Source organism: Doryrhamphus excisus, linkage group LG7, assembly GCF_037039965.1.
Source record: "Doryrhamphus excisus strain RoL-2023G ecotype Guam linkage group LG7, RoL_Dexc_Guam_v1.1, whole genome shotgun sequence".
Taxonomy (NCBI): domain Eukaryota; kingdom Metazoa; phylum Chordata; class Actinopteri; order Syngnathiformes; family Syngnathidae; genus Doryrhamphus; species Doryrhamphus excisus.
In genome coordinates, this window is record NC_136363.1 from 21,766,428 (window position 1) to 21,790,039 (window position 23,612).

A 23,612-nucleotide genomic window follows, 5' to 3' on the forward strand; every position below is an offset into this window, starting at 1 on the left:
TCCAAGTTGAGCTTCCAGTGTGTTGAGTACGAGTGTAGAACAGAAAACTGAGCACAGTCCAAAACAGGAACCAGCAGAATCAGACCATTTTTTCCTCATCTTTTCTTAAAAAAAAAAAAAAAAAAAAAAGCTAAAAGTGTTTAGAACCCTGATGACTCCAAACCGTGCTCTGGGGGCCTTGAGCGGCGCCGAGGCTGCGCTTCCACCATGGTAGCCAAGAGCTCCTCTCGTTAGGAGAACACTTCTAAATGATAAAAAGGAGGTCCTCTGGCAAGCAGACCTCAGCTGCAGCGTCTGACATGCTCCAGCACATACTCTGGGAAGTGCAGGCTGCACACCTGCAGACCGTCCAGTTTGCAAGGCATCCTGGGATACTCATCCTCTTTCCACTTGTTCTCGTCAGGGTCAAAGGTGAGGATGGAGTCACTGTAGTGGCCGTTGTAACACAAGCCGCCCAACACCATGATCTGTCGCTCCAGCACAGCCACGCCGTGACCGCTGCGTCCGATGGGCATGGAGGCCAGGATGGTCCACTCGTCCGTGTCAGGGTCATAAACCTCAGTTGACGGGCAGCCCTGCGACTCAAAGGACGCTCGCAGGATCACGCACACGCCACCAAACACGTACAGCTTCCCATTGTGAGAGATCATCTTGTGGAAGCAGCGGGCGTAGTTCATTTTGGATTTGTTCTCCCAGCAGCTGGCGTGTGAGCCGGGCAGCAGCGGGCCGCGACCGCCGCGCGTTCTCTGCGAGTCTGAGCTCCCGCCACCGCCGCCGGCTTCCCGCCCCGGGTCAAAGACACACACCTGCTTGGAGGTGGATGAGGACGTGATGCCTCCTGTGATGTAGAGCTTCCCACCAAGAACTGTTCCCTCGTGACCATATTTGTTGACGGGATACGGGTCCACAAACTCCCAGCGGTCCTCGGTGATGTCGTAGCGTTCCGTGGAGTAGAAGGTTTCGTCTCGGGTGCGGCCCGCTACCGCGTAGATAAACTTTCCGATGACACCAACAGCAAACTCTGACCTGCAAAACACCACCAGTGAAGACCAGGAAGTGACAACTCTGCACTGTTTGGACCTGCCTGACCTGGGCACAGACATGTCTGCCATGCGCAGCCACGAATTCTGACGGGGGTCGTAGCGGTAGACTTTGGACGAAGCGTGAAACTCTCCATCGGGCCCGAGCTCCTCTCCTCCCAACAAGAAGGCAAAGTTGTTCACAATGGCCAGGCAGTCAGGCCGCAACGGCACCTGAGGCCCCTCCAGCTCCCACCACACCTGCGGGGCATAACGGGTTACTACTGAGCAGACACGCGCATTCCCGTCCCAACTGAAATGTCAAAGATGGAAACACCTTGGGGCGCTGCAGCAGCAGGATCTTGCTGTTGACCATGCTGTGACCGATCATCCCCCTGAAGACGGCTGTCTGCGGGCGCAGCGAGCGTATGCGGTTAGAGCGCGTCTCCACCAGAGGCTGCTGGTTGACATCATGGAAGTAGCTGAGGGCCTGCTCCACTTCCTGACGCAGCTGTCTGGAATAACGGTAGAACTCTGATGTCTTCACCTAGGTGGAGACAGAGGAGGTCACATGACACCAACACAGACGATATTTTCCATTGTCGGACTGGAAGCTGATTCCACTCGGAAGAGGCGAGCAGGCTTGCCTTCTCAAAGATGTTGGCAGGAGTCATGAGGCAGAACCGGATGGACTGCACGATGGTGTCCGTGTGTCTCCACCGCCGCCGGTCGTGTCTCAGCCATGACTGGACCGATTCATACAGCTCAATCTCTGGGTATCGGCTCAGGGTGTCGCTGTTCAGATAGGCCTGATGCACACAGGAAGAGATGTGGAGCTAATTTGCGGCTAACTCGTCAACAGTGAACAGCCTCAGTGGGATGCATACCTGCAGTCTCTCCAGGCTGAGGTAGGACAGGAAGTCGGGTCGGCTCATGAGAGGAACAAAGTTGTCGAGCAGGAAGTTGTCCAGCTGCTCTTGGACGCCCTCCACCCCAACACTAAAGTCCTCCAGGAGGCGCATGACCTCAGCACAGTTCTCCAGACAGATCTTAGCCAAGAGGAAAGAGCAGCAGAACTCCACCGCCTCAGTCATCTGCACATACATGGCCGCCTGACGCCACAAGAAGACACCCTGTTGAGTCCACACTCAACAGAAGTTAGATGTGAAGGAGGAGGGGCATCACCTGTAAGATCTCCTGCACAGTGGGCATGCTGAGCTCCAGCGAGCCATAGTACATGAAGCGAAGAATGTGCCCAAAACCCGCCGCCGTCAGCCCCTTCATGTGGATCTTGTCCTGGTCCCGCTCCCTCATATCTGCCGTGAACATCACCCGGAAGTAGTCGCTCTGGGTGGCCAGAAGCGCCTTGTGGGCCTGGAAGAGGATCACGCATTAGCACGAGGACCACAATATGGACAAAGCAACAGAGAACCCGCTTCACAAACCTGGAAGTGATGCTCATCGATCGTGAGCGTGACGTCCAGCAGCAGACGCTCCTCATAGAGAGCCCGGAAGCCCGACGACACACTCCCATCATGCACCTGGGATAGATACACCTCCACATCCGCCCCCGACATATCACACCTGATGGCAGCAGGAGTTGGAGGAGGAAGATAGTCAGAAAACAAACATGAGCAGGAGTGTTTGAGATGGTAAAAATACACAAAACATCAAGATGACTAAGGATGTGCTTACCTCTGATTGGCCACGGGCATGTCAGAGGGGGTTGTCCGAGCCAATTGCTGGGTTGCACGTGACGTCACGTCCGTTTGTTGTTGTCACAGGCTCACAAAGATGGGGGGCAAATAAGCGTATTCGTAGCTTTAAGTCATGTAAGGTCAGAGCAAACTGTGGACCATGTGGAAAACGTTCTGGGATTTCTGGTCGTACTAAGATAGTCCATCATAAAGGGGGATAAATTGTGAGAACACAGAACTTTGTTTGTTTACAACAAACATTTCCAGAAATCAAGTGGCGTTCTGGCAGAGCCACGGGATCTAGTAGCAAATATGGACCGGTCATTTAGTCAAATTTAGGCTACTATGAAGCAATTAACAGTGTCGCGATTGCGCTTCTTACAAAATTAATGATTAAATTAATAGTCCTTTAAAAAAAGTGCAACAAAACAATTGACACATTAAATAATGCAATCATGTGGAATGACTTTAAGAATGCAGATTGATGTGTTGGGATTACTATTTTCATCCGATACATACATTATGTCTGAAGCTTTTACTGCTCTTTGATCGCCTTGTTTTCAACTATTTCATGTCGTCATGCAACACACCATGCACACTCACAATTGAAGCAAATGGAATTAATTTCAATGAAATGCACCATTATTCGCTTCAATCTGCCAAACATTGTACAGCGTCTTGAGTGTGCATGTGGTCGTAGTTGTTGTTGTTTGACCCCGATCCGATCACAGAAAGGGACGTGCACTGCCTCAAGCTCACGTGGTTGCAACCCAGCAATCAGAGGACAGTCCCCCGTGTGTCCAGCTGATGCTTGCAATATCCCTTGTCAGCTGCAATCACCTGCACGCCAAAGTCAAAATGACACGAACGTGTGTAAACAAGGGTAGAAGGTGCAAGAAGTCTCAAATAAAGTGCAATTTATATTTCTACACAAATGTGCCGTTCAAAGAACATGCCCTGTTTTTCAATTTTGATCAAAATCCCAAACATATGAGCGTGCAAAAAACTGACAAATTGCAGTGTTGCAGACCTTTTGGAGCCCCAGTGAGGACTTGCAGCTTCTGATGTCTGAGCTCCCTGGGACTGCACGCATTTCCTTTCTTTGTGTTTACCTGCTTCTAATACATCACAACAGAAAACAATGTAGATCAAGTTTGCACTTCTTTGACATAAACACACAGTCAGAAGCTGAATTGTCTGCAATGGCAATGAGATTGCCAAGTCGACTAACAAGGACAACAATTTGTACAGTAACATCGGACTGGCCAAATAAACACAAAAAGCAGCGGGTCATAACATACTTCATCATTCATTTCTAGAGACAAAAATGTTTGCCACAGAACAAAGGCTACGTGCCAACACTGCTTGTAAGTTAAAGTGTAGATTATAATCAATAAGTGGCAATATTTAGCACAATTGATAGCGACAATTGAATGGTTTGAACGGCTGTCACGATTCGTGTGGTTGTGACAGGAACGGCGGGGTTCCAAATGGGCTGAACCGGAGGATAGCCTTTAGCATCGAGGCTATTTCAGTCGTCTCACCTCCGCGCTGAGAATCCCCACAACAAACCCTCTTGCACCAGGACGCTCGCGTTCCTTCGGACATGAAGTTCCGGGTTCAATTCCGTAACGAGGGAAGAGGACTGCTGTGATTTACTGCCATGGTGTGAGTTAGCCGTCTGCCAGAGATCAGTTCTCCTGAACATCAGACGGCTAACAAACCAAGGCGATCCATTGGCTTTGAGGACGCCATTTTCTAGCCTTACGTCACTTCCCGTTTGAGAGGAAGTGGGGGCGTGGAGGCAGTTGGAGGAGATTGTATATTAAAGCCATCATGTATCACTCGGCTGTGGTGTCATTCTTGACATGACAAGGTAACAGACTTACTACAGTCGTAATACAACATTACTAATCAGTTGCCCGAAACAAGAGTAAAGTAACTACAATACAGCTGGTAATCGCCATTCCAAAATGTTGTTAAAAACAACAACACGTGGCTCACTTTGAGGGACTACAAATCACATTACAGGCGAAGGTTGGCTGCGTCATCAAAACACGACGGACCTGACAGGACAGGAACATTCTTTTCTGTTTAGTGAGGACAGGAAAGGGTTAGTCCTTTTATGTAACTGTCAAGAGGAACAAAGTTAATAAATATGTCTACAAATTAATATTTCGAAGTCTTCACAGTTGGCATTTTATTCAGCTTTTGACAGCGCCTGCAAGTTGCATCAGCCAAACTGAAAGGACCCCTTGGCGTTTTTGTTCAGTCAGACAAAATGCAAGTCACCGATTTGTTATTATATAAGTAAATACGACTGTAAACGAATACGAGCGATTTTTGAAAAGACAACACGTACTTATAGAAGTGTTGGCTTTATTTTTAAATAATTTTTCAGGCATTATCGCCGACTGCCTCTTTCTTTCTCTTTTCATTCAAGATGGCGGGCGACGAGTCTGGAACAACGCTGGGTCAGCCTCACTTGGCCAAACAAGACCTCAGTACTCTCGTAAGTAGCCTTTTAATAGTACCGAGGCGTTTGTATTTTTGTGTCGGAGGCTGTCGTTTAGTTGTTAGCTTTACTTAAAGTTTTTCCTCTCCGCTCAGCTGATCCGGAGCCGCCGCCACCACCCGGCACATGACGGCCGGCTAGCAGTTCTTAGCATATGTGCTTCTAACAAAGCTCAAACTTGATATATTTACATATAGTCGCGTTTCGTATAACATATAAGGTTGGTTACATGTCCTGTTTAAGCATCTGATCTGTGTGTTGTTATCATAACTGCGTATTGTAACATTGCTAAAGGCAAGAATCTATGAATGAATATGAACATTGGAACAAATGGTGATGTGTTCCTCAGGATGTGTCCACCCTGACGACTCTGTCCCCGGAGATCATCAGCCGGCAGGCCACCATCAACATCGGTAAAGACGTAAACAAAGCTCTGTTTTCTGCGATGGTTCCATGTGGCTAACAGTTAGGTGTCTTGACTCCCAGGCACCATCGGTCATGTGGCCCACGGGAAGTCCACGGTGGTCAAGGCCATCTCAGGTGTTCACACCGTCAGGTTCAAGAACGAGCTGGAGAGGAACATCACCATCAAGCTAGGTTATGCTAATGCAAAGGTACGGGGCGCTTATAGTGGACTTCCGGTGCTAAGATGCTAACCGCCTCCATGTTGTTAGATCTACATGCTGGACGATGCCAGCTGTCCCCGGCCTGAGTGCTATCGATCCTGCGGTAGTAGCACCCCAGATGAGTTCCCCACAGACATTCCTGGCACTAAAGGCAACTTCAAACTTGTCAGGTTTGTAAGCCAGTCGGTGTTTGTTGTTGTAAAATGGCTACCTGTTGCTTTGTTGCGCTCCTGCAGTGTTTCAGTATTATAAACACGGCTGTGCTGCCGTTAAATTGGCATGAAAAGATTTGCCTGATTTGTTTTCCAAACAACCTGTGTGGGATCTCCTGTAGACACGTGTCCTTCGTGGACTGTCCCGGTCACGACATTTTGATGGCCACCATGTTGAACGGAGCTGCCGTCATGGACGCCGCCCTCCTCCTGATCGGTGAGGACCAGCCCGCGCATGGAAACGTATGACGAGGTGTTTCTTTCCATCTCACGGCGGTCTGTCGTCTTCTCGTAGCCGGGAACGAGTCATGTCCTCAGCCGCAGACGTCTGAGCATTTGGCCGCCATCGAGATCATGAAGCTGAAGCACATCCTCATCCTGCAGAACAAGATTGACCTGGTGAAGGAGAGCCAGGCCAAGGAACAGTACGAGCAGATCCTGGCCTTCGTGCAGGGTATGATACTTTTTCATTTAGTCTTCTTTTACATTTGCCGGAAATGGCGTTTTGCGTTTATTTACCTAAAACTCATAAAGCGTTTAATTGGAAGTTAACTTTTTAACTTAAGAAAGATTTGGAGTACTTGAGAGAGTCGAAATTGAGAACTTAGTTAGCTGGCGACTGTAGGAGATTAGACTAAACGATTTAACGAAGAAGAGGCCTTAATTGGAGCAACAACAGCTGAGTTCCTGACAATCATTCTGTCTGCCTTGATTGACAGGCACGGTGGCGGAGGGCGCCCCCATCATTCCCATCTCTGCTCAGCTCAAGTACAACATCGAGGTGGTGTGCGAGTACATCGTTAAAAAGATCCCGGTTCCCGTCCGAGACTTCTCCTCCAAGCCCAGACTCATCGGTAAGAAGCCTCCTTGCCGTTTGTCTCGTCCTTTATGGTCTCAGCGAAATGATGGCCTTCCCCTTCAGTCATCAGGTCGTTTGACGTCAACAAGCCCGGCTGTGAAGTTGATGACCTTAAAGGGGGCGTGGCAGGAGGAAGTATCCTGAAGGGGGTGCTCAAGGTGAGGCTGTGCTGTCTGCTTATTCACCCAAGCGGGGAGCGACGTGAGCATAACAATGGCCGTCGTGCATCACCAGGTGGGCCAGGAGATCGAGGTGCGACCGGGCATCGTGTCCAAAGACCATGAAGGAAAGCTGATGTGCAAGCCCATCTTCTCCAAGATCGTCTCCCTCTTCGCGGAACACAACGACCTTCAGTACGCTGCGCCCGGAGGCCTCATCGGTACGTCCGCATGTTTCTTATTGCCTGTGGAACAATTTAGTCTGATCAAGTTGGCGTCTCTCTGCAGGGGTGGGCACAAAGATCGACCCCACGCTGTGCCGTGCAGACCGAATGGTGGGTCAGGTGTTGGGCGCTGTCGGTGAGCTGCCAGAGATCTTCACCGAGCTGGAGATCTCCTACTTCCTGCTCAGGAGGCTGCTGGGCGTGCGCACTGAAGGCGACAAGAAAGCCGCCAAGGTGAGCAAAGTCTTTCACCTTCTGACGCTCTTATGTGTCTCGCTGACGAGATGTTTTCGCCGTCATTGCAGGTCCAGAAGCTTTCCAAGAATGAAGTGTTGATGGTGAACATCGGGTCACTGTCAACAGGCGGCCGCGTCAGCGCCGTCAAAGCCGATCTGGCCAAGATCGTCCTCACCAACCCCGTCTGCACTGAAGTCGGAGAGAAGATCGCTCTAAGTCGACGTGTGGAGAAACATTGGCGGTGAGTCTCTGATGAATGCACATCTCATGGTCCTTTCATGGTCATCTCATTGGCTCCTTCTTTTCTCCACAGTCTGATTGGCTGGGGACAGATCAGGAGGGGTGTGACCATCACGCCCACAGTGGACGACGACTGAGGACTACACAGGACGTTAATTATGGCATCACAAGCATCACAACTCGCCTTGTTTTTATTTTACATTCTTCTCCCGCCAAAGAGGACAGACAGGAAGGGCGACTCATCGCGAAACGTCGGCTGCCTCCCCGACAGTGAGGCAAGGAGACGCTTTGGACTGTCGTGATCATCCTCCACTGGAGCTGTTTTAGTGCAGCAAACTCTCACTCTCTTATCCAATAAAGTACATTTGGAACTAACTTGCATATCATTAAAGACCTGCAATGTAGAGAAGTATTTTATGGCTGTTCCAGCTAATAGTACATGGTATTTACAATATGCTGAATAAAGTATCATGAATCAATCGAAAATAGAAAGTCAAAGCAAACTTCAAGTTGTGACTGTTAATAAAAACTTTGCCACCACTTCCAGTGCCTGATATGCACTTGACTTAACGGCAGCAATAATCAAACGTGTTCATAATGTTACATTTACAATGCTGGACCAGCAGTACCGCTGTTGTCCACTAGATGACGGTAAACTCACGAAAGCTATATTCAATGTTATCAGAGCAAGGCAGACATTTTTTCTGGTAGACCAGCTCCTTATAATCAACCTGAACAAAACAAACACTTCATGACGGTGTCATCGTGCCGTTTTACAAAGTTAGTCTATAAATCGCCTCGGATGTCACAAATAAACCGTAAGATTTTAGTAATTGGGCGCACCTAACAAGCAAAACTGAACGTCGGTGCCCTCTGTTGGTTTAGGCTGGGAAGTGCAACCAATTACAACACTAGGCTTAAATGCGATTGGCAGCTGTCTAAAAACAATCGCGAAATCACGACCATTCAAATTTTAACAACTTCAATCACAAGCGATAATTTGGGGTTGGTTTACCAGCAGGCGGCAGCGAGGTCAGGCTTTCCCAGGACCTCACCAACGCCTCTGGCTGCCATGGCGACGTCGACACATAAACACACACAGCACAGACATGTCCCCCAAGACTGTCAGTCATCAGACAATCACACACAAATCACACCGAATGGTACGTTTGTGTCTGGTTTATTACAGCAGGGTTTTTTCCTTTTAAATACAGACATTTATTTGCAAAATACTAAAGAGTATTACAACTCAAAGTACTAAAAAGTTAATATATCGTAATCATCATCATAATTATTGTCTCTAAAACACCTGGGGAAACGAGGGGGCGGGTCACTGAGGCACAACTTTCTCCATCAAATATTTTACTGGCAAAAGAGCGGAAGTAACTCGCATCCAGTTAGGCTTTCCAGAACCTCTTTTGGAGTGACTTGGCGTTAAAAACGTCTAAAACGGGCAAAAACAAACAAACAAACAAAAATACAGCGGCGACACAAGATGGCGTCAGGATAGAAGACTCCGCCCCCCCCATTTACTGACAGACAACACCCCTCTGTCACCGACAAGGCAACTTTCTGGAGATATGAGGTTCTCCACATCGCTGATATGAAGCTCACACACCACGCTGACACCAAGTGGTAATGATAAAGTCAAATTATCGTCCATTTTAACACGTGGTGGTTGTATTGCGTTTAATTCCTGGTCTTCTTCTTTTGGGTTCATCGGCGACAATAGGCGCCTGACCGCCACCTACTGGACAGAAGTAGTACTAAAACTTTAATTTTGAAGCAGGGAAATGGAGGTCTAGCACCAAATGGGCCGTCAGCCAGCACAAACACGATGGAAGCTTCCTTAAGTGAGAGCTGTCAATCAACCGTGTTGGAGGCGGGGCTGCTGACACTTTAAAGCTTTCCTATTGGCTGACGAATAAAAATGTGCTTAAACGGTTTTTCTCCTCCTTGGATTCTTTTAAATGTTTTGTTCACGAAAAGGCTAGTGTGAGGACATGACATAAAGTAATATTTATGAATCTATATTTATTTATTGTATTCATATTTAATATGCAATCAGGTTGTGTTTAACACGCAGTAACAACTTGCTGCCAGCAGGGGAGCTGCAACACACTTACACGTTTTACTCCACATGTTTTTGGGGCTAGCCAGCTCAGAAGCGGGGTCACAGGGATGGCGGGGACTGTTAACCTCCTGTTTAAATGAACACAAAGCAAAGTGATGACAGACGCTCATCAGGCGGTCACATGAGCAGCCAACCAATGGCGTGGAGTGTTGTTGTGGCAGGCACACTCGCGGTCTATTGCTAGTTGAAAACAGCCCTTCAGCTCACAGCGCTCACCTGTCCACTATTTACACCCAAGAACCTTCTACTTTCAACAGTAGAAATAAAAGTCCAGGTGGCGCTGTTTTCCTTTTTTTTTTTTTTTTAGACCCCTCAGGCGGGCGGGACAACAGAACCACTTTGACACAAAGAAGAGCCAACACTGGCAGTCAAGGCGCCAGCGCGTTTGTGCATTTCCTGTTTCACCGTACAGTGACAAGACCCTGGAAGGTAGAAAGGTGTTGTTCTCAAATGTCGACTTCCGGAGGTCTCGACTAACCGTTATTGCTGCACACGCTTGTTTGTTTTTTTGTCTCTGTGCAAAAAAAGGCGCATCATGTCCGTATCTTCATATAAAACGGAAACGTACGCATAAATAAATAAATAAATACATAAGACAAATGCATTCAATTGATGATTAATTAACCTTTCTTTGGGAGGAACTGGATGTCTTGTGTGCAAATAGAGTTATTTGTCGTGGAATGAAACTTTAGCTCGGGAAAGAGGAAGTGAAAAAGCCGGAAAAACCTGCGTCATGCTTTCAATTTCAACGTTTGAAGTCTAGGCCTCTACTTTGTCCCGACGAACAAGCTTCCTTATGTAGCTGAATAGAGAACAACAATAAGCGCGGTCATGACTAATGAATGTCTGTTAACAGGTTTTTCCAGGCGTGCAATTCCAAAGAACTAGTGTTGCTGATGTGTCACCTTCTCGTCCGCACTCTCGTCTATTTTGGTTCAACGTATGCGGTAGCTTGCGCTAACACGACGACGAAGGTTAACAACAGGAAAGTGACCATGAGAACAAAAGCCAAAAACGATTTCATCTTTGAGCTTTGAGCTTGTTGAGCTTGAGTTTTTTTTTTCCCGGTGACGCAAAAAGTGCACAACTAGAAAAGAAAAAGATGTCTTCCTCTTGTCCGTTCAAACATCGCAGCAGCAAAGAGGCAAACTGCAAAGTTTGTTTTCAACTTACTCTAAAAAATATAAAAAATAGTAATCATTGTACAGCTATTAAAAGACTCGTCAACAAAGTGAAACTTTTACTACCAAAATATCCGCTATCCTCATGTGGTCTCCCCGCGGCAGGCGCAAACACTCGAGCGGACGAGTTAGCTAACGTCGCTAACGCTGCTCTCGGCGGATAAATGACGGATACATCGGCGATATAGTGGGTGGGAGTCAGAGGTGGATCAAACTTTAGGTCCACACGAGAAAAGGCGGAGTTGACAGATTTTGTTCTTGAAGAAACTCCTGCAGTTCCAGGAGTTGCCACAGGGGGCAGGAGGTATCGTTCCAGGTAGTAAATTGGTACTCACTACGAGGCCGCCGTACATTCAGTGAACAAAAGCAGGAAGTTGTCGTTCAGAACATTTTTTGCTTCTTGTGTCTACGGTATCTCTCTCACTGCGTCGCCCGCCGTCCGCGAGTGTTCGCTCGGCTCGCTGCCGCTGGCTTCCATCTTAGCAGCGAGCGGATGAAAGATGTCCGGCGTGGCTCGCGTCACGCTGTTGTACGAGGGGGGCGACGAGGTGGAGGAGACGGTCTCGGAGCGCTCCATCCCGATCAGCCCGGAGCCGTAGTTCTCTCTGATCATGGTGGCGATCAGCCCTTCTTTCTCCGGCGCCTCCTCCCTCGACTCCGCCTCCTCCTCGGCGCCGTCGTCCTCGCCGTTGGCCCGTGCGTGGCGAGGAGTGGTGATCTGGCGATACAAGAAGGAGGCGGCCTTCATCTGCCGCCTGATCAGATGCCTGCGGTAGCAGCGCTGGATGACGGCGGCCGAGACATCCTCCTGCTTGCGTCTGAGCGTGGTGGTGATGGGCTCGTAGGAGATCTTGGACGGGTTGGCCATCATGAACTTCTCCTCCATCTGCTGCTTGAGGGCGTCCATCTCGCCCGACTCACCCAGCACGCGCTTGGTGAAGGCGAAGAGGATGTCCAAGCAGTGGATCTTGTCCCCACTCACCATGGGCAGGTCCATGGAGATCAGCTTAATCTTGTTGGGCTTCCCAATGCGCAGCGGCTCCGACAGCGAGTCGGCAAAGTCAGACAGTTTGGCGTACTCGATGAACTGCGTGGCCTCGGGATCGAACTTCTCCCAAACCTCGTAGAACATCTCAAAGTCATCCTCGCTCAGCGGCTCGGTGCTCTCCTCCGTGGCCACGCTGAAGTTCTCCAGGATGATGGCGATGTACATGTTGACCACGATGAGAAAGGAGATGATGATGTAGGTGACGAAGAAGGTGATGCCCACCGACGGGTTCCCACAGTTGCCGCGCTGGGTGGTCCCCGTGTGCGGGATGTTGGGGTTGCACTCCTCGGGAGAGTTGTTGAGGATGGGACTGAGCAGACTGTCCCAGCCGGCTGACGTGGTGATCTGGAACAAGCAGATCATGCTGTTCCCGAACGTCTCGAAGTTGAACATGTCGTCGATGCCCGCCTGTCGCTTGACGTAGGCGAAGTTGGCCATGCCAAAGATGGCGTAGATGAACATGACGAGGAAGAGGAGCAACCCGATGTTGAAGAGGGCGGGCAGCGACATCATGAGGGCGAACAGCAGCGTCCGGATGCCCTTGGCGCCTCGGATAAGACGCAGGATGCGCCCGATGCGGGCCAGTCGGATCACCCGGAAGAGTGTCGGCGACACAAAGTACTTCTCGATGATGTCGGCCAGCACGATGCCTGGGGACACGGACAGCACCGTGAGATCAACACCTTTGTTCCGCTAAACCCGTTTTATGTGATGATCACGCATTTTGACGCCCCTCAGCTGCACACATGCACGGACGCGCACACGCACACACACACACACACACACACACACACCTTTCATCATGGGAGGTGCAGGTGATGGAAGGGAATGGAAGGCAAGCATGGTTTGTGTGTGTGTGTGTGTGTGTTGGGGGCGGGGTAGAGGAGTGGGAATCGCCTCATACATCAACGAACCTCCTCTTCCTTCTCCCTCCTCCTGTCACCCCCCCACCCTCACACACACACACACACACACACACACGTACACACACAAGTTGATGTAACAGGTCAATCATGTTTGATTTCTCTCCAGGGACCCGCCCCCTGGCAGCGTTGATTGCTGCTGTTACCTTCACCTCCCCCAGGCGGCCTCGTCTCAGTGTGGACACATGCGCGCACACACACACACACACACACGCACACGCACGCACACACACACACACACACACACACACTTAATCACATACTTGCAGCAAGCGAAGAGGAAGAAATGAAAGATGAACAGTGATGGATAAATGAACTGCTTCGGCTGTGCATGTGTCACGTGAGTCGCCCCCATGTCCGTCTGTGACTGCGTGCCCAAACGAGACCTTGGTGAGGGGGGGGGGCATCAAGGCCACCCAGGCCGTCACTGAGTTGACAGATAACTGTCAGAATGACATGACATGACATCCTGCTATTGGATCGGATGGCTCACCCTGACTAAGAAAAACACGTGCACATCCGCCCAGGCAGCCCAGGCAGCCCAGGCAGCCCTCCGCCCCGCCCCGGTCAAAGAGTGACAAAGCGTTCCTACCGACGATGGACAGAATGACCACCACGAAGTCGAAGATGTTCCAGCCCACGGTGAAGAAGTAGCACCTGAGCGCCACGATCTTCACCATGCACTCGGCGGTGAAGACCACGATGAAGGCCAGGTTGATGTTGTTGAGGATGTGCTCCATCTGCGGCGGCTGCTCGTCCGTCTCCACCATCATGGTGATCATGTTGAGGAGGATCATCACCATGATGATGATGTCGAAGGCCTGCTTGCCCACCAAGTCGAAGAAGAAGCCCTGCACGTCGTTCTGGGAGAGCGAGAGGAGGAACGTGTCGGCGAGTTCTTGTGGAGTGAGAAGGTGTGACCGGGATGTGGTACCAACCAGAGGTCTGGGGATGGGTTTCTGGGGTTTTTTGGAACCCAGTTTCTTCATGGCGTTGTAGTATTTCTTCTGTTCCTCGGTCATGAAGATGTCCTGTCCTCCTAAGTGCTGCCAAGAAGACATCAGAACGTTATTTTCACCCACCAAGATGACACTGAAACCGTTCCGTTGGACGTCAGCGGTCCAAACTTATCTTTCTTTTCTGCTGGTTGAAGTTGTCGATGATGACTCCGATGAAGAGGTTGAGGGTGAAAAAGGAGCCGAAGATGATAAAGATGACAAAATAGAGATACATGTACAGGTTGATCTCCTTGATGGGCTGCTCCTCCACCTGCAGGCGACATGCTTCATGTTCACATTGGGTGTTGAAGATGAGGAGGAGGTGTTGTGACTTACGGCTCGCGAGTCCACCGCAGCGTACATGATCTCCATCCAGCCCTTGAAGGTGGCCTTCAAGACAAGACAACACAGTGAGGCTCCCATGTGACCTGAAGATGGCGCCATGGCAAGAGGGCAAAGATTCTGAGGAAACACCCCGGCTGTCTAATCGCCACGGCAACAGCCATCAACACATCCTTTTAAGGACTTCCTTCCTCCTGACAAACTTTCCACAGCCTGGGGCTTTCTTCAGACGCTAATGCTCCTAGTTGCCACGGCGACCAGCCAAACACGGGGAGATGCCTAACGACCCGTTGCCAAGGAGACGGCGCTCATTCAAGTTCTCGCAGTGAATCAACAGATCTCCCATTTTCTCCTCATCTTCATCTCGTTTTTTTGCACTTCCCATTCGTCCTCTCATTTTCCCTCCCTTCATCCTCGCTGCCCTCCTCTTCATCCTATTCCTCCTCGCTCTTCATGTCTGCCTACTTAATGGCTCTAAAAATAAAAGCCTCTCAGGGCTGATTGACTGGCGGCGTGCTGAACGCCCGCGGCGGCGGCGGAGGCTAAAGTACGAGCTGGAGCGAGGGTGCTGATGAGAGGATGGAGACCATGAAGTAAAGTGTCTTTGTTCACTTAGTGGAGGATGGAGGGAGGATGAAGATGGAGCCATTAAGACTTCATCCTTCCAGTAGGATTTCAGTGGGGAAAAGAAGAAGTAAAAACATCTCACCACTTGGAGGAGTGCCAAGTACCCGGCGCCCACGTTGTCGAAGTTGACCTTGACCTTGGTCCAGTAGTAGAGCGACGTGTCGTTGAGCGCCTCGCACTCCGATTTGTTGTTGATGAAGCCGGCGTCGTAAATGTGTCCCGTCCTGTTGACGCAGCGTCCGAACTTCCCTGCGAACAGGTTGACGCCCATGATGCTGAAGATGAGCCAGAAGATGAGGCAGACCAGCAGCACGTTCATGATGGACGGGATGGCGCCGATCAGTGCGTTGACCACCACCTGCACCCACGCACGTATGAGGACGCCGTCACGCGAGGGGAACGCTTGATTGTGTCCGACCTGCTTGTGGAGGACGCGTCTTACCCTCATGCCTTCGAACCTGGAGAGCGCTCTGAGGGGTCGAAGTGCACGCAGAGTCCGCAGCGATTTGATGGCGGCAAAATCAGAATAACCCAGCGTGTTGGCCACCAGGCTGACCAGCGACACCTGCAGGAGACGGAGAGGTGAGACACTTGGCGCCGGCCAACTCGAAGATGGCGAGCGGCAACTTACGTCCACAATGAGGAAGTCCAGCCAGCACCAGTAGTTGGTAAAGTACTTCTTGAAACCGTACGCCAACCATTTGAGCATCATCTCCAAGATGAAGATGTACGTGAAGATCTTGTCAGCGTACTCCAGCACCACCTTGACCACCTTCCTCTGCTCGATGTAGATGTCCTCAAAGGCCTGCGTGGGGTTAGAGTGGACATCACCAACATGTCCCACACACTCTGAACGGAGTCAAGTTCGAGTCTGACCAGAGCGCCCGAGCTGAGGAGGATCATGAAGATGATGAATGTCTCGAACCAGCTGTGCTCCACAATCTGATAGCACGTTTTCCTCATCCTCCACCACACCTGCCCGAGCCCCGCCGTCGTGTCCACGTCGCAACACTGGAACCTGGACACACACACTGGATGGAGGCAGAGAAATGGATCACTCATGGTGATGGACAGGAAGATCACGAGAGCTTCATGAACGCACGTCCATACTACTCTTAGCATTTTGAGTCTTCCAACATGGCTGCCAAGTTGCCATGGTTACCAGCAACATTTCTGGCATCACTGAAGGCTTCCTGTGGCACACACTGATTGCCACTTTAATTAAAGCTCTGTGTTGCCACGGTTACTAATTGGCCTCAGTGATTTAAAGATCCAGCACTCAATCAGCAACACTTGTTGTGTGTGACAGAAATCCCCTTCCCCTGACTGTATTGAACGCAGCGCTAAACGCTTCATTAAATCAACACGCCGCCGACGCCTCCTTCACTCACCGCATTGAGCGGCCCTCAGAAAATGCCGTTGATCGATCCCGCTGCAATGTGACTGAGCGATGCCTAAACGCACCGTGTGCCGCACACAACATGCTGCTTTTCATTCAGAACCAGGGTCCGAGTTGAACGCGAGTGGACCATGTGTGTCGCTCAGGGGCACTGTGGCACGCTTCCATCTGAGAACGGGGGGAATAAAAAAAGTCCGGTGGTGTGTGCGGCGTCGCATTAAGCCAAAGAGGTGGCATTTAGACGCCTAATGAAGCAGATAATCTAACGGTGCTGGCACTGCATGTGTGTGCGTGCGTCACCAAGGTTCAGTGGGTCCTTCGCTTTGCATGCGAGCAAATACATTTGATCTTTCTGCATGTGTGTGACTGAAGGTGTGCACGCATGTTGGCAAAGATAACAGCGACATAACGAGGACGCCAACGGTGAATCACTCTGTCAACGCTAACATTAGCGCGGGTCTTAGCTTAGCATTGTTTAGGAGGTTTGTCGGCCTGGCGGCTGACTGACAGCTTGACATATTTAGTCATGACTTAAACCGAAAAATCAACTTTGGTCCGCTTGAGAAGAGACGGAACCAAACAACAAGGTTCACGAGGAGCGGAGGAAGGAGAAAAGTGCAAACTTGCAGCAAATTAGCAGAGCTCAGCAGAGTGCGGCGTGACGCTGGCGGCGAGTGTGCCGCTCTTCATCACAAGTAGAAAAACATCGCTGTGACCTTCACTTATCTGAAAGCTTGCTGAACACTTGCTGGGATTTTCCCGCTCAGCTGACCTTTCTGCCTGCGACGTGAATAATTAGCGGCATCGCACTTAAGGCCAACACACACACACACAGCTAACCTGTTTTGTCTTCATGTACTGCTTCTACTATTTAAAGTGTTCATATTGTCTGTACTGATGATGATGATGATGAACATCGCGTGTGCTCTCCAAACTGCACCAGCGCAGACCAAGCAGAGAGCACACGGTGAGCAAGCCGGCGGCAGCTGGACGTCCTGCCAAGTGTGGAGGCCTCTGTAAGCTCCAGATGGCCCGGCACACACACTTGCTGCACTACGCACAACATGCTCTCTTGTACATTAAATTACCAAATGGTGACGTGACAACATTGTCTATATAAATATATTTATTTTATGAACTAAACTGAATAGGTGGACTACATAAGCTAATTATAATCACAACAAAACAACACATGACAAATGGAGATTCGCTGGATTTAAATGAAATAAATCTATTTTCCGGGAAAAGAATGATATAAAAAGGTGCTCGTTTTCAAAAATGGCGTTGGCTTGGCCACGCCCACAAAAAAATCCCAGCCTCACAGATGGCCCCCTTTGTTTTTGGGGGGTTATGTGAGCAGCTGGCCCACTCTGAGAGGCTCCCTAGGTACCGGGGAACCAGTGCTGAGTCAGCGTGCTGGCGGTACTGATGCGGTGTGACGGGATGAGAGACTGAGCCAGGATGCAGACCCAGCGGTGCCAGCAGGCGGCGTCTTGCCACACGACGGCAGCTGTTTTCTTCTACAAAGTATTAGCGGGACCAAAGAGGTGGAGTGAGGAACCAAGGACCGGGTCCAAATATTCCTCACAGATCACATCAACAAATAATGAGTGCGAAGCAGCCTAGCTAAGGGTTGTGTGCATTATTTGAGGTTTTTGCACCGAGAGAGTCACTGCAGCTAAAAATGTGGATTCATCCTATGTGGCATTCCCAGCTGGATGGCCCGATTCTGTCTGAGCCTCTTGGCCTTAGCAGCACCGCTGAAACAAGTGGACCAAATAAAAAAATGCATGCACAAGTGTAAAGTGTGAAGTCAGAAGCGTGAGTGTGGTCACCATGAAGACAAACGTCCTCTGGAGCCGCTGAGTCAGGAGGGAAGCCAGGTGCTGCTTTCACCTGGATCAGAACCATAAATCTCATGATGAAGGTATGGGGGCGAGTGGGGGAGGGGCCACTGCCTAATGACGCCACACTAGTCAGCCATTTGCGTCATGACTAACTGGCTGACTACACAAGAAACAACCAAAATGCACCTCATGTATCGTCTTTGATCACATGACGACAACATGTTAACAGTACCGCTAGCTCTCGACAGAGCAGCATCATGTGTAACACGCCTGTGTCACATGTCATGTGGATGTCACATATGGGCGAGCGGGTGGTTCTTACTGTCGGGGAAGCAGTTCTCGGGGTCCATCGCCTCTTCGGCCATTTCAGAGTACTCGTCTTCCTCCTCTCCCGGCTTCCTCAAGTCAACCGTGCTGCCCTCCGACAGGCTGATGTCATCTTTCTGCTGACAACATGATACCATCACATGTTGCGTACACGTGACGTGGATCATAACAAGACGAGTGCACGTGTGTGTGTGCCTGGAGGCCTACATGGACTGTAATGTTTGAAGGATGTAGAACATTTTTGATGTCTCACGTCAGACGAGACAAATCAAAGCGTGTCCTGCCACCTGTCTCTGCAGAGAACACCTGCACTCTACTGGGGTTAAAGGTCGTCTGCTGCAGACTGAGGGAGGGGGCAACGGAGGTCCGGTCCTCCACACCTGGCGGTCTGCACTTACTCTAACATAAGTACATTCAAATATAAATTACAAGAACAAATTTTAATGTCTTGAAAGTGTCGTGACCTTTAACCTCTCATCTGATTGGCTGACGGCTCAATGCATTTGCCGTATCCAAAGGAGCGGAACTTCCATCCAGGAAGTTGGAAGTCAACTGAGAGCAGGTGCATGAGATGATTAAGGATGACCCGTGATAATCAACTGAGTCAGCGCACGCGCACACACACGCGCACACACGCATGCACGCACACACACACACACACGACCACGACACAAATCTGTCGTTTCAAGTTAGATGCAAAGAGGGATGTCCTGCTGCTGACATCGCACACATGCACACGCACACACAATGTTGTAGAGTGCGAAGATGCTGGACCATAATGCTTTGCTTCAAGCCTCCTACTGTGTGCGCGTGTGCGCCTGTGTGTTTTTGCAAGATGTAGAACCCTACCTGATGCTGGTCACCCTCCTCTTCCTCAGAGTCCTCACTCTGGTCGTCATGGCCCACCTCCTCCTCCTCGTCCTCCTCGTCCTCGTCGGGGAACTCCACGTCCGACTCTCCGGGGGCGATGGGAACGCTGATGGTCAGGTTGGGGTTGGTCATGTAGCTGTCGTCGTCCGACACCACGTACTTCTCCACGTGGCGGCCTGGAAGGTGCATGTGGTTAAGGAGCACGGCGTGCGGGCGGAGCTCGTCGTCAGATGGGGGTGCGCTACCTATGACAGCGCCGTTTGCTTCCGTGTGGATGCTGCTCAGACGTTTGAGCTTCATCATGGCTTTGGCCTCCTTTCGCTTCTGGCGCCGCCGCTTGAGGTTTCCGTTGAAGAAGTCCACCACCTGCATGGCACACAAAGAGGTGAGCGAGAGCATGGAGCAAGGCAGGCGCACCGGTGCACACCTGTCTGCGGCACCAGCCCAAGCCTCTGGTTATCCGATGGATGGCGATCTGCAGGTTGTTCATCTCGCCGTCGTCGTCGGGCGCCGACAGGTTATCAGAGCTGAAGCTGCTGAGGAGCAGCGCCAGGAAGAGGTTCAACAGCTGTGGGCGAAACACGCCTCACCGTCACACACATGATCCATTGTGTGGAATTGATTGTTCATTAAAAGCCATTGAAGACAAATGATGTGCACTACCTGATTGCAGCCAGCAGAGGCGCTATTGCTACAGTAACGCTAACTCCTCTGGGCAACATTATTGTGATCTATATACTGTACACAATAATATATTTACACCAATATTAAAACAGCAACTATTGAGTAATTAATTTCCCATTTATCTCCTTAATATGTGGGTGTGTGTGCGAGGTGCAGCCATCTTTCAAAGCATGTGCATGTCACCAGGATGCTCACAGCTACTTCAGTACGTAAACATTCACACAGGTGTGACCCAATGTGCCAAGTTGTGAACGGTGTGCACGTGCGTCACCTTCACAACAGCACAATACGTAGTGAGAAGCAAATGTGTTATGTAACAACCAGCATCCAGACGCTTCCAATCTTGCTTGTGTAAGAGCAAATTGGGCCAGTGGGTCAATATCTGTGACCCCGTGTGTGTTTGTGTGTACATATCGATCCAATCCACCGGTGTCTGTGTGTGTTTGGGAGAGTCGTATCTTGCTGTCACATGTTCACATGTTGGCTTTCAATGACCCAAAGTACTGAGGTGTCATTGGACTGGGGTTGAGGGAGACGGCAATAGATCAATGCCGCTGATTGGCCTGCTGCTCCGCCAATGACCTTGCCGCACCACCAATGGCCCCCCCTCCACAGACTGGGCGAATGGAGGAGCCTTTGAACGTGGGAACAACATCAATAAACAAACAGGCAGCGAACACACCATGCCACAGTGTTTTTATTCCAGCTCATCTTCTCAATTCACAATAGAAAGTACAGCTGGATATACTTAAGGGTTTCTATAGTACGGTATTTTGCGTTGAGAAGACCAGAAAGAAGAATAAGATGCTGAAATGTGAGGTCTGTACACAATTTTGTCAGATAGCGTAGGTTTGTGAGATTAGAACAAACCTCTCTGTATGAACTTAATAAAGTTCACCTCAGGTAGTCTCTCTCGCGCACACACACACACACACACACACACACACACAGGTGGGTGACAAACGAGCAGAAACGTGATCTGTTTTTGGTGTTCCTCCTCATCACAACAAACCACCGTGAGCAAAGCACCCCCTGGGAAAATGGATTGCAGCGTAAGGGACGGAGTGAAAGAACGTTTGTAACGAGAGCGAGAGAGGGGTGGAGGAGAGGAGGCGGGAAGAAAGAGGAAAGCAGCGGCCGCGGCAGGAAGCGTCTCGAGGCAGGTGCTCAGCAGGTGAAGTGCTGGCTCAGGGAAACACATTCACCTGCTCGTTTGTCATAACGAGAAACAGCAAACTAAACATCTGCTCACCCGCGGCAGCTGAACACACACACACACACACACACACACATACTTGTGCTGCACATATTCATCCAGTCAGGTCAGCACGTCCCCTGCAGGAGGAGATAGAGTTGCTGCTGCTGACAGGAGAAGAATAAGTGTGTGTTTGATTAGCGCCCCCCCCCATCTGCTTTGAGCCCCTACAATGGAGACACACACCTTCGCACACACACACTTTGATACAATGATGGAAGTGCAGACATGTGACAGCTTCATGGGATAAATTTCACAGTAAGCTGAGCTACTGTGTGTGTTTGTGTACAGTGGAAGACGATAGGACAGCTTGTTATCAAAAGACATCTTTCCTCTCTTCTCTCATGTGGAAGAAGATGATCTGGTGTGTGTGTGTGTGTGTGTGTGTGCACGTGATGAAGGGATTCCTAAAATGACTTGGAGCGGAGCTCGGGGTGGGTTCATAGGTCACTCACCACCAGGTTTCCGATGACCATGACCAACATGAAGACGAGGATGCACAGCGGCTGACCTGCGACCTCCATGCAGTCCCACATGGTCTCAATCCACTCGCCGCACAACACCCTGAAGACGATGAGGAAGGAGTGGAAGAAGTCCTTCATGTGCCAGCGAGGAAGATTGCAGTCTTTGGAGATCTTGCACACGCAGTCCTGAGGGAGGAGCAGGAGGAAGGATGTCACTATGCGCCGCCTTTATGCATGAGACAAGGAGACCAGCGGGTCAGAGGTCACCTGGTAGTTCTTTCCAAAGAGCTGCATGCCGACCACGGCGAAGATGAAGACGATGATAGCGAGGACCAGCGTGAGGTTGCCCAGAGCACCCATGGAGTTCCCAATGATCTTGATGAGGGTGTTAAGGGTGGGCCATGAGCGAGCCAGCTTGAAAACACGCAGCTGCGAGAGAACAAGAGACAGAAACATGGCAGCCATGAGTGTGATGGCTTCCAGTGTGAAAGCATTGTGGCAGAAAGCGGGCTTCACCAGGCGAAAGGAGCGCAGCACGCTGAGGCCCTCCACGTCGGACAGGCCGAGCTCCATGAGGCTGAGACACACGATGATGCTGTCGAAGATGTTCCAGCCCGTTTGAAAGTAGTAGTATGGATCCAGAGCGATAATCTTCAGAACCATCTCTGCCGTGAAGATTCCTGAGAACACCTGGTGGGTGGAGAAGTACTTAAGCAAGAAGCCGGACAACAAAAGGTGTGTTTATTAAAGCAGGTGAAACAGGACATTTCCAGTTGGTCCTGATGGCGCATCATCCGTGTGTGAATGAACAGAGTACCGTTTCCATGGCGGCATCATCCTCATCATCGCAGCATGAATGAGGTGAGCACTTAGAGTTCACTACACATGTACTATTTTTTTTAAATGTTTCCAAGCGAGGAAGGGAAATGAAAGTTAGCTAGCGAGACTTAAAGGTTCATTGTATGGACTCAGCTTGCTGCTGTTGTGTTCACATCCACATCACATCTCAAAGGAGAGCAACACAGTCGATAAGCTTGCTGCTGTCACATAAGGTCACATGATATGATGTGCACAGTGCGGTGTCAACACGCTCTTCTTCTTCTTCTTCTTCTTCTGTGAACGCTGCAAACTTTCAAGCCATTCATGTCTGAGTGGAAAAAAAGCTGAGTCATGGTGCCAGGACTGAAAGAGCAGCGCTGCTAAATTGTTAACTGGATAAATCCTGTAATCCTCACAGATGTTTGCATTGCCTTTAGCTCGCCTTTCAGCACGTCTGTGTGTGTGTGTGTGTGTGTGTGTGTGTGCGCACGCCTGGAGGATCATGTTAGGACATGACTGTGCTGACACAATCAGAGTCAATAAAAGTTGTTGTGGAATACATGAACATGCTACATGCTATCACATGTTCACATATCTTGCAGCAAGAGTTGACGACCCTGGATGACAAGGACTGACCATTTTGGAACTAACTTGTAACTGATCATTTGCTTGTTCTCATTATGGTCGCGGCTGAGGTCGAGATGGTCAGATGGTAGTGCCATCTCAGCTGACTTTGGGCGGGAGGTGGTTTACACCCTGTCAATCACAATCACAGAGCACATTTTAGAGTCTTCAATTAGCCTAATAACCTAATGGTTCTGGGATGCAGGAGGTACCCAGGGAATACCCATTTGGATGGAGATTCAAACCCTCGGTCTCCCGTCAGTGAGGCCGACATACTGTACAA

The 23,612-nt window shown here is 50.1% G+C and overlaps 3 protein-coding genes across 12 annotated transcripts in view; 1 reads left to right on the forward strand and 2 right to left on the reverse strand.

The window, feature by feature from the left end:
* Nucleotides 1-115: 115 nt before the first annotated feature.
* klhl15 (kelch-like family member 15) lies at nucleotides 116-4,502 on the reverse strand. Its single transcript, XM_058060531.2, has 9 exons — nucleotides 4,261-4,502; nucleotides 2,715-3,556; nucleotides 2,465-2,603; nucleotides 2,205-2,393; nucleotides 1,907-2,131; nucleotides 1,667-1,828; nucleotides 1,357-1,566; nucleotides 1,090-1,280; nucleotides 116-1,026 (listed from the first exon to the last, which is right to left on the reverse strand). The coding sequence occupies exons 2-9, from the start codon at nucleotides 2,732-2,734 to the stop codon at nucleotides 282-284; spliced, it is 1,881 nt and encodes a 626-aa protein (XP_057916514.1). The 5' UTR covers nucleotides 2,735-3,556; nucleotides 4,261-4,502; the 3' UTR covers nucleotides 116-281.
* A 241-nt stretch (nucleotides 4,503-4,743) lies between these two features.
* On the forward strand, nucleotides 4,744-8,162 carry eif2s3 (eukaryotic translation initiation factor 2, subunit 3 gamma). Of its 2 annotated transcripts, none has more exons than XM_058060532.2 (13): nucleotides 4,744-4,829; nucleotides 5,160-5,228; nucleotides 5,581-5,644; nucleotides 5,718-5,845; nucleotides 5,906-6,027; nucleotides 6,192-6,286; nucleotides 6,365-6,523; nucleotides 6,789-6,923; nucleotides 6,992-7,086; nucleotides 7,163-7,307; nucleotides 7,375-7,544; nucleotides 7,616-7,788; nucleotides 7,861-8,162. In XM_058060532.2, exons 2-13 carry the CDS (start codon nucleotides 5,160-5,162, stop codon nucleotides 7,922-7,924), a joined length of 1,419 nt encoding a protein of 472 aa, XP_057916515.1. In that variant the 5' UTR covers nucleotides 4,744-4,829; the 3' UTR covers nucleotides 7,925-8,162. The 2 variants fall into 2 exon arrangements, with proteins under 2 accessions (XP_057916515.1, XP_057916516.1); XM_058060533.2 differs by lacking the exon at nucleotides 4,744-4,829 and adding an exon at nucleotides 4,851-4,939.
* A 2,815-nt stretch (nucleotides 8,163-10,977) lies between these two features.
* The window catches only part of LOC131108624 (sodium channel protein type 5 subunit alpha-like), a 41,393-nt gene continuing 28,758 nt past the window's right edge, over nucleotides 10,978-23,612 (reverse strand). For 4 of the 9 annotated variants that reach the window (XM_078792447.1, XM_078792446.1, XM_058059778.2 and 1 more), the window contains 14 exons: nucleotides 22,403-22,576; nucleotides 22,154-22,315; nucleotides 21,878-22,072; nucleotides 19,911-20,051; nucleotides 19,463-19,849; nucleotides 18,609-18,732; nucleotides 15,917-16,071; nucleotides 15,483-15,845; nucleotides 15,123-15,398; nucleotides 14,408-14,461; nucleotides 14,205-14,342; nucleotides 14,012-14,116; nucleotides 13,666-13,936; nucleotides 10,978-12,800 (listed from right to left, as the gene is read on the reverse strand). In XM_078792447.1, the coding sequence (XP_078648573.1) occupies nucleotides 11,509-12,800; nucleotides 13,666-13,936; nucleotides 14,012-14,116; nucleotides 14,205-14,342; nucleotides 14,408-14,461; nucleotides 15,123-15,398; nucleotides 15,483-15,845; nucleotides 15,917-16,071; nucleotides 18,609-18,732; nucleotides 19,463-19,849; nucleotides 19,911-20,051; nucleotides 21,878-22,072; nucleotides 22,154-22,315; nucleotides 22,403-22,576 (3,837 nt within the window). In that variant the 3' untranslated portion in view covers nucleotides 10,978-11,508. The remainder of the gene's footprint in view (nucleotides 12,801-13,665; nucleotides 13,937-14,011; nucleotides 14,117-14,204; nucleotides 14,343-14,407; nucleotides 14,462-15,122; nucleotides 15,399-15,482; nucleotides 15,846-15,916; nucleotides 16,072-18,608; nucleotides 18,733-19,462; nucleotides 19,850-19,910; nucleotides 20,052-21,877; nucleotides 22,073-22,153; nucleotides 22,316-22,402; nucleotides 22,577-23,612) is intronic. The other 5 variants (XM_058059785.2, XM_058059784.2, XM_058059782.2 and 2 more) reach the window with 5 other exon arrangements.

Coding starts and splice junctions, on each gene's coding strand:
- klhl15 (XM_058060531.2), bottom strand. CDS start 2,734: ATGCCCGTGGCCAATCAGAG. Junction 2,132..2,204: donor CTGTGCAGGAGATCTTACAG/GTGATGCCCCTC, acceptor TTGTGGCGTCAG/GCGGCCATGTATGTGCAGAT. Junction 1,281..1,356: donor TGCTGCTGCAGCGCCCCAAG/GTGTTTCCATCT, acceptor TATGCCCCGCAG/GTGTGGTGGGAGCTGGAGGG.
- eif2s3 (XM_058060532.2), top strand. CDS start 5,160: ATGGCGGGCGACGAGTCTGGAACAACGCTGGGTCAGCCTCACTTGGCC. Junction 6,028..6,191: donor GGCAACTTCAAACTTGTCAG/GTTTGTAAGCCA, acceptor GATCTCCTGTAG/ACACGTGTCCTTCGTGGACT. Junction 6,287..6,364: donor CGCCGCCCTCCTCCTGATCG/GTGAGGACCAGC, acceptor GTCTTCTCGTAG/CCGGGAACGAGTCATGTCCT.